The sequence below is a fragment of the Pagrus major genome, chromosome 11 (genome assembly GCF_040436345.1).
Source record: "Pagrus major chromosome 11, Pma_NU_1.0".
Taxonomy (NCBI): domain Eukaryota; kingdom Metazoa; phylum Chordata; class Actinopteri; order Spariformes; family Sparidae; genus Pagrus; species Pagrus major.
The window spans coordinates 76,562-86,023 of NC_133225.1; the positions used below are offsets into that span (position 1 = coordinate 76,562).

Below are 9,462 nucleotides of genomic sequence, written 5' to 3' on the forward strand. Positions count from 1 at the left end.
ATACATATATACAGTATACACACTATATACATTATACACACTATATACATACATTATACACATTATATACATCTATACATCATGTACAGTATACACACTATATACAGTATACACACTATATACATATATACATCTATACATTATATACATATATACATTATACACATCCATACATTATGTACATCTATACATCTATACATTATATACATCTATACATTATACACACTATATATATCTATACATCATTTACATCTATACAGTATACACACTATATATCTACACATCTATACATTATATACATATATACTTTATATACATTATACACATTATAAACATCTACACATTATATACATCCATACATTATGTACATTATACCATCTACATTATATACATCTATACATTATATACATCTATACATTATATACATCTATACATTATATACAGCACTGTGCATATGTTTTAGGCAGGTGTGAGAAAATGCTATAAACTAAGAATGCTTCAAAAATGGAAGTGTTAAGAGTTTATTTTCATCAATTAACAAAATGCAGTGAATGAACAGAAGAGAAATCTAAATCAAATCAATATTTGGTGTGACCAGCATCAGTTCTTCTAGTTTCACTTGCACACAGTTTTTGAAGGAACTCGGCTGGTAGGTTGTTCCCAACATCTTGGAGAACTAACCACAGATCTTCTGTGGATGTAGGCTTCCTCACATCCTTCTGCCTCTTCATGTAGTCCCAGACAGACACCATGATGTTGAGTCTGCAGAAATGCAGCCCCAAACTTGCAAGAAACCTCCACCAAGCTTCAGTGTTGCCTGCAGACACTCATTATTGTACCGCTCTCCAGCCTTGGCGAACAAACTGCCTTCTGCTACAGCCAAATATTTCACGTTTTGACTCATCAGTCCAGAGCACCTGCTGCCATTGTTCTGCACCCCAGTTCTTAAGTTTTCGTGCATAGTTGAGTCTCTTGGCCTTGTTTCCATGTCGGAGGTCTGGCTTTTTGGCTGCAACTCTTCCATGAAGACCACTTCTGGCCAGACTTCTCCGGACAGTAGATGGTGTCACTGGTTTCTGCCCGTTCTGAGCTGATGGCACTGCTGGACATCTTCTGATTTCGAAGGGAAATGAGCTTGATGTGTTTTTCATCTGCTGCACCAAGTTTCCTTGGCCGACCACTGCGTCTACGATCCTCAACGCTGCCCGTTTCTTTGTGCTTCTTCAAAAGGTCTTGAACAGCACATGTTGAAACCCCAGTCTGCTCTGAATCTTTGTCTGGTAGAGACCTTGCTGATGCAGTATAACTGCCTTGTGTCTTGTTGCTGTGCTCAGTCTTGCCATGGTGTATGACCTGGGACATGAAACTGTCTTCCACAACCTCACCTTGGCAGCAGAGTTTGGCTGTTCCTCGCCCAGTGTTAAGCCTCCTACAGCTGTTTCTGTGTTAATCACTGTGTTTCAACCTACATGTTACATTGATGATCATTAGCAGCTGTTTGGTGTAACTGGTCGATCACACACTGACTATAATCCTACAAACCCCCTGACTGTCTGCAGGTGCACCTATAAGAACTGATGCTGGCGTGAAGGCAGAGGGTCGTAACACCAAGTATTGATTTGATTTAGATTTTTATTTTGTTCGTTCACTTTGCATTTTGTAAACTGATCAGAACATTTATTGATCACCTGTAGGGGAGATTCAGTTTGACACAGCAGCACAAGCAAACAAACAAACAGTAAAAGTGTAGAAATCAGATCACTTTTACAAATCATTTCTCTATTTTCAACACAGGTTTAAGTAAACACTCTGTTTGTCCAGCAGGTGGCGGTAATCAGTTGCTCTTTCATCCTGTAACGTTACAGAAGAAGACGCAGCTGCGATCTCGCGACACTTTGCGAAACAGCGTCAGTTCGCTTCCTTTGTGTGGCGCGGAGAGCAGTCGTCAGCTAAAAGCTAATCTGCTGTTTAAAAAACGATTTGTTAGCTTAGCATCAGCACAACATTCGCCCGGAGATCGATATAAGTGAGATTGCAGACTGTCACACACCTGTCCGTCACGGTTACAGGTAAGATATATGACGTCTGTTAGCCGTTAGCTCGTGGCATTGGCCTCGCACAGCGCCGTTAGCTGCTTAGCCTCTTTGTGTGAGCACGGTGCTAACATGTGGCTAACACTTACTGATGTTGTCGGTTTTTAGCTCAGTATCGATCATTTTTTAAATAATTTTATTCGAAGTGAACACAAACTGCAGCTCATAGGTCCACTTAAGTCAGCAGGTTTACACCCTGCGTCCGGCTTTGTTCCGGATCAGACGCGGTTCAGTACCGATTCAGTATCCGTGAGAAACGTTTCAGAAGCGACCCTGTAATCAGTGATCAATATCAGGGCTGGGTCACATTACTGTGACTACTAATGACACTAATATTAAAGAAATAGTTATTAAAAGAGAGCTCTGTCACCATCTTCAGATTCAGGAATCTGAATCGTATCAGAACTGAAAAACGATTGATTGGTTCATCTCTATTACTGTAATCTAATTACAAATATTTTCATTGTAATATGATTACATGTAATCTGACCCAACCCTGCGAGTAATGAGAATACGAGTAAAGTGACACCTCGTTTCTTTCAGACCAGTGAAGCACCTGAGTCGTTTCCATGGCGCTAAGACGAGGACATATCAGGTACCTGAAGGTGAGTTGATCAATAACTTCCTGACCAGATCAATAACTGAGTCATGACTACAGTACCTGTGTACAGTAATGTGTGTGTGTGACAGGTGTGTGAGGTTCAGTCGTCTCAGAGTGATGTCAGAGACAGCCAACACGTGAAAGGAGCTGCTGGAAAGGTGACGTCTGCCCTTTGATTGGCTGATCAGCCATCAAATATGTTGTGTGGGTGTGACTCCAGGTGTGCTGGTGATGTGACACAGGTGTGTGTGTGTTTGTGTTTGTGTTGACTCAGGAGTTGTACGATAACGGGTACGAGCAGATGATGGAGGACGACGATGCGCGGACGAACCTGATTGTGAACTACCTGCCACAGAGCATGAGTCAGGACGAGCTGCGGAGTCTGTTCAGCAGCGTCGGAGACGTTGAGTCCGCTAAACTCATCCGGGACAAAGTGGCAGGTAACTCACCACAATACTACTGCAGTACTGCTGTAGCACTACCACAGTACTACTGTAGTACTGCTGCTGACTGCAGAGTAATGCTCTGAGCTATGAAAACTTCATATGTATGTTTACAGGCCTCAGTACTACTGCAGTAATACTGTGCAAACACACCAATACTGTAGTACTACTAAGGCTAGTTCATACAAATACTACAGTAATACTGTAATATAGTGAGTATGACTAGAACTACTGTAAAGCTTGAGTTCTTGAACTACAGTACTAATACTGCAAGTGAACTTCATAGTCTACGTCATAGTATGCGTAGTAATCTTAGCTGCTGTAGTACTTGTAGTAGTAATATCAGTAGTTGTACTGTGTGCAGTATTTCCTGTGTTTTTTCTTTCCAGCAGCTTTTTTTTTTTCCCCTGAAGTTTTTTTTTATGTTTTCGGGTATTTTTTTATTTAACTGCGGATCATCTGATTTTGGTTTTTAATTATTTTTTGTTTTTAAAACTCTGTTTTGTTTTTAAAAAAAAGGATAATTCTGTGTTTTCTGTCTGAACTGAATATTTTTCTTTCTGCACTGTTGTAATATTTTTTATTTTTCACACCAGGTTTAATGACTCAGTGTTTAACAGGTATTTCATGGTAATTCATTAAACTCAGGTTCAGCAATATGGATATATATTCATCATACAGGAAAACTGAATGCTTATTTATTTATTTATTTATTCATTTATTTCTTATGTAAATCAAACAGAAATTATAAATTTAATTTATTTAAATTTTAAATGTGTCCTGCTGACAGTGGTCTTTTAATTACTAATACATATATACAGTATAGCTGCTTATATCTATGTATATATTGTAAGATATTAAATTAATGTAAGATAAAGTAAACGTATCGGCGAACCTGAGATGAACTGTGTTTAACTGAATTTAACAAAAATGTACAAATGGTTTAAATGTGTTCACCGTTTTTATTTTATTTTTCAGGTTTGAAAATGTCTGTAAAGTTTTAATGATTAATGTTTGAAGATTATTTGTTCTGAACAAGTCAAGAAAACTGTCGACTGAACAAATTTACTCCAAATTTTCTGCACACATTTTTTTCCTCAGAGGGAGTGCTCCTGTCAGTGTAATAGACACTGATCAGCCACAACATTAAAACCACAGATGGGTGAAGTGAATGACTTTTATCATCGTGTTGCAATGCAATGTTTGTCTGGGAAACGTTGGGTCATGTGGATGCTACTTGACATGCATCACCAACCCAAACACAGATGCTGATCATGTACACCCCCTCTCACATGTACCTACACTGGAGTGGCTGCAGGACTATGTGCCCTGACAGACGGCCATAGCTGCTCAGGAATGACCCAAGGAATGCGACAAAGGGCTCAAGATGTCAACCTGGTCTGGGTTAACAAGTCTGACCCATGGGGGCAGCACCTCGCAACCCACAGGACTCAAAGGATCCACTGGAGGTATCCTGAGGTGCCAGGCACCGCAGGATACCTCCAGATGCTGGGGGTTGCCATTGGTAAGGATGTACATGATCTGCAGTGGTGTTTGGGTGGGTGGTGTGTGTAGTTTCCACATGAATAGTGTTCTGTAGTAATGAGCCCTAAAACCCAGAAATCAGTTAGCATGTTAGCACTTCCTGTCCCCTCGTCTCAAAGTCTATGAGTCTGTTGAATGTGTTTTCAGTTAAATGTGTGAAATAAGATGTGTGGTTACCACAGGCTGAACATATAAAATCCATCTACAGAGGTTGTCGGGGACATTAAACGTCCTCACAGCGAACACGGCGACTCATCTACTCACTAGTCCGTCTTTATAGGCCCACTTTAGTTACAAACTGTTCTAACTCTGACTTTACAACTTTACATTGATCAGTTTATAGAAAACCTGGAGAGTAATTGTGCAGTAAGACGCTCAGTGGTGGAGACGTTTATGTCATGTGACCATGATGTCGTCTGTTTGTAGCCTAGCATTAGCTTTTTACTGCTACACATTTAATTTATGCTTAAAAAATCGTAAAGTGGTGTTCAATAAAATCCAATTCAATAATCTCACAGAGGGATCCAGGGTGAGGCTAACTTCAGTTAGCTACAAAAATACGTCATCGCTACACCACTCGATGCCAGGACACAATGTTTCCTAGCCTAACATTGCATTGTAACAACATTATAATGCTTTTTCCTGTCAATGGTTTTAATGTTGTGGCTGATCGACGGCAGAGATAAAGGACTACAGGATACAGCACAGTGGGTATATAGAACATCTGGACATGGGGGTGGGGGGGGTAAATTACAGCAGGGCTAAAGGACGGGGGGGTAAATGACAGCAGTGCTATAGGACGGGGGGGTAAATGACAGCAGTGCTATAGGACGGGGGGGTTAAGGAGAGCAGGACTATAGGACGGGGGGGTAAAGGAGAGCAGGACTATAGGACGGGGGGGTAAAGGAGAGCAGGCCTATAGGACGGGGGGGTAAAGGAGAGCAGGGCTATAGGACGGGGGGGTAAAGGACAGCAGGGCTATAGGACGGGGGGGTAAAGGACAGCAGGGCTACAGGACGGGGGGGTAAAGAACAGCAGGGCTACAGGACGGGGGGGGTAAAGAACAGCAGGGCTACAGGACGGGGGGGGTAAAGGACAGCAGGGCTACAGGACAACAGGATATAGCAGGTATAAGTTGTTGTTGGACTTGTTTTTCTCCAGTAAAACAAATTCATTCCTCACCTCTGATTCGTCAGTTCAATGTAACTGCAGCTTTCTGATTTGTCACTGAACACTTAATGTTGAGAGGTCTCACTCTGACACAGTATTCAGGGTTTAAGGTTTTCTGGGTTTGTTCAGAGTCTGATGTTGACACTGTATGACGAGTTTTATTGTCTGTATTCAGTCTGTGATGTAACCCACAGTGTGGCAGCTGTAACAGACAGTTTTGTTATTTTATTTTGTTGTTTTTTTTTGTGTTTCTCTAGGCCACAGTTTAGGTTACGGCTTTGTTAACTTTGTTAACCCTAGTGATGCAGAGAGGGCTATCAGTACCCTCAATGGCCTGAGGCTACAGTCTAAAACTATCAAGGTAATGTGCAACAGGTGCTCTTTGATTTTCCTGTCTCAACTGATAGATGTGTTATGTTCCCTGGACAGTAGAGGGCGCTCTCACCTGCAAACTGTCTGATGGATGAAGGTATTTTAAAACTCTGCTGTCATGTTGGTAAAATATTCTCAGCCTGTTTTTAATATCGACACATGTTGACACCAAATCTGTGTGACACTGTGCCGAGCTTTTATTTTCTTAAATTTCTGCTTTTATTTTTTGACAAAAGTGCCTATTGATCTGAGCCTGTTTGGATGCTTTTATTTTGTCATTTTGTTTATTTTTCATTTGGGACGGTTCCGGTTGTTTGTCGTTCACACATTTGAAATATTCTGGATTTTATTTACAGACTTGATGTAATTTTATTTTGTTGATTGTTGTTGTTCATTTCAATCCTTTCTGGTTGTTCTGACAACAGACTGAGACACTTCCTGTTTCCTCCCTGCAGGTGTCGTTCGCGCGGCCGAGTTCCGACATGATCAAAGATGCTAATCTATACATCAGTGGGCTGCCGCGGACGCTAAGTCAGCAGGACCTGGAGGACATGTTCAGTCGCTACGGCAACATCATCAACTCCAGAGTGCTCGTGGACCAGGCATCTGGTAACACCTTGTCATGTGACATAGTCGTGACATCACACGGTCATGTGACGAATCACAGCCCTTCAGACCTTTACACTCCCCTCTCTTCTTTAATCTTATTGACTGTCTAGGTCTGTCGCGGGGCGTGGCCTTCATCCGGTTTGATAAGCGGTCTGAGGCCGAAGACGCTGTCAAACACCTGAATGGGCACACGCCCCCGGGCAGCTCTGAGCCAATCACAGTGAAGTTTGCTGCCAACCCGAATCAGGCCCGGAACTCCCAGATGATGTCACAGATGTACCACGGCCAATCACGGCGCTTCGGAGGACCCGTCCATCACCAGGCCCAGAGGTTCAGGTACGATCATCTGTCTGTGTTGTCCAAAGGCAGAACCTCCTGTAACAGATTACTGTTTCCTGTAACCAAAGTAATCAGATTACTGAGATAATGCTCAGTAACTTTCATGATACTTCCTGTTTCCCTCCAGGTTTTCTCCAATGAGCGTTGACCACATGGGCAGTGGGGGGGGGGTCTCGGGGAACTCGTCCAGCGGTTGGTGCATCTTTATCTATAATCTGGGTCAGGACGCGGACGAGGCCATCCTGTGGCAGATGTTCGGGCCGTTCGGCGCCGTCGTCAACGTGAAGGTGATCCGAGACTTCAATACCAACAAGTGTAAAGGTTTTGGCTTCGTTACCATGACGAACTACGAGGAGGCCGCCATGGCGATCCACAGCCTGAATGGGTACCGACTGGGAGACAAAGTCCTGCAGGTCTCCTTCAAGACCAGCAAGGGACACAAGTAGAGAGCAGAGCAGGAAGGGAGCGTTGAGTCTCTAATGAGGAAACGAGACAAGTTTTTGTTGTTTTTTTGTAGCAGTCAGTCGAGCCGAACAGTTTCAGGAAAATGTTTTCGCGTTTGTGTTGATGTAAGTTTATTTTTTTCCCAGCATGCTCAGTTTCTTTCAGGCTGTATGACATCACTTGTTTACGTTGATGACATCAGCAGAGTTTGGATTGTGGTTCAGATGTTTGAAACAACAGAAACATGTGGAGTCGCTGTAGTTTGTTTGTTTTAAACATAGCGAAGCAGTTTGTTCTCCTGCAGACGTCATCAACATATATCACATGTATAATTAATAAAGCTTATGTCACAGATTTGGATTACGTAAAACAAAAGTCTGGAGTTAAACTCTCTGATGTTCAGTGACTGATAGCTTTCTCAGCCAAGCGGCAAAGAGGAGGCGGGGCTTGCAGTTTCTTTTTGAACAGAGATTTTATTTTTTTTAAACGGCTTCCTGACGTACAGAACCTTTTTGTGTACTGACCTTTTTTTCATTTGTATTTAGTTTCTGAATTGCAGCTGATTGTGATGTTGAACTGGTTGTTCAATAATAAATCTGTTTATGGAAAACTACTGTTTACTTTTGTTTCTTTCAGAGTTTACTGAGAAATATTAAGGACCGACATTAAAATGAGCAAATATAATGGATAGATTCTGACAGAAAAACAGACTGACTGACTGAAAACAATCTGGTTTAAAAAATAAATGAGAAGAAATTTTGACTAAATCACAAAAAATTCGCAAAGAAAAAACATTTAATTTAGTAGCATAAACAAGTCCAGACAGACAAATATTTTTTGATTAATTTTAATATTTTGTTAAGTTTTAAAGATGGCGGTCCATGAATCTGTGAGTTTGATTAACTGATGACATCATTCTTCACAGATCCTCGTCACTGACATTTATGTCCATTAAAAACAAGCTGCAGTGATTTTTACATGAATTATCGGCGTTCAGACTCAGTAATGATCCAACAGTATTTCCTCATCTGGGTCATGTGATCTGAGATTTATCACTTCTGCTGCAACTCAATAATGTTCCATGAAATTTCTGATTCTTCAGTCAGAAATAATTTTTAATGTCATACATTTAGTGCTGATACAAGAACCACCAGTCATCTAAAACCACAAAAAACTGGACCGGATATAACCAGTCCACTCATCCTCTCTGTCCCATTATAACCAGTCCACTCATCCTCTCTGTCCCATTATAACCAGTCCACTACGCCTCTCTGTCCCAGTATAACCAGTCCACTCATCCTCTCTGTCCCATTATAACCAGTCCACTCATCCTCTCTGTCCCATTATAACCAGTCCACTCATCCTCTCTGTCCCATTATAACCAGTCCACTCATCCTCTCTGTCCCATTATAACCAGTCCACTCATCCTCTCTGTCCCATTATAACCAGTCCACTACGCCTCTCTGTCCCATTATAACCAGTCCACTCATCCTCTCTGTCCCATTATAACCAGTCCACTACGCCTCTCTGTCCCATTATAACCAGTCCACTCATCCTCTCTGTCCCAGTATAACCAGTCCACTCATCCTCTCTGTCCCATTATAACCAGTCCACTCATCCTCTCTGTCCCAGTATAACCAGTCCACTCATCCTCTCTGTCCCATTATAACCAGTCCACTCATCCTCTCTGTCCCATTATAACCAGTCCACTACGCCTCTCTGTCCCAGTATAACCAGTCCACTCATCCTCTCTGTCCCAGTACAACCAGTCCACTCATCCTCTCTGTCCCAGTACAACCAGTCCACTATGCCTCTCTGTCCCAGTATAACCAGTCCACTACGCCTC

General features: G+C 42.0%; 1 protein-coding gene across 2 annotated transcripts; it reads left to right on the plus strand.

Moving 5' to 3' along the window:
• Positions 1–1,909: 1,909 nt before the first annotated feature.
• On the plus strand, positions 1,910–8,226 carry LOC141004930 (ELAV-like protein 1). 2 transcript variants are annotated; one of them, XM_073476643.1, is made up of 8 exons: positions 1,910–2,069; positions 2,637–2,698; positions 2,784–2,852; positions 2,969–3,134; positions 6,110–6,213; positions 6,680–6,833; positions 6,944–7,169; positions 7,300–8,226. In XM_073476643.1, the coding sequence occupies exons 2-8, from the start codon at positions 2,663–2,665 to the stop codon at positions 7,616–7,618; spliced, it is 1,074 nt and encodes a 357-aa protein (XP_073332744.1). In that variant the 5' UTR covers positions 1,910–2,069; positions 2,637–2,662; the 3' UTR covers positions 7,619–8,226. The 2 variants fall into 2 exon arrangements, with proteins under 2 accessions (XP_073332744.1, XP_073332745.1); XM_073476644.1 differs by lacking the exons at positions 1,910–2,069; positions 2,637–2,698; positions 2,784–2,852; positions 6,110–6,213 and having other exon boundaries at positions 3,045–3,134.
• Positions 8,227–9,462: the final 1,236 nt, after the last annotated feature.

Bases quoted from the DNA above. Each gene is read 5' to 3' on its own strand.
- LOC141004930 (XM_073476643.1), top strand. From the start codon at position 2,663: ATGGCGCTAAGACGAGGACATATCAGGTACCTGAAG. The intron at 6,834-6,943 runs GTAACACCTTGT...TTGACTGTCTAG, and splicing joins GCTCGTGGACCAGGCATCTG to GTCTGTCGCGGGGCGTGGCC. The intron at 7,170-7,299 runs GTACGATCATCT...GTTTCCCTCCAG, and splicing joins CACCAGGCCCAGAGGTTCAG to GTTTTCTCCAATGAGCGTTG.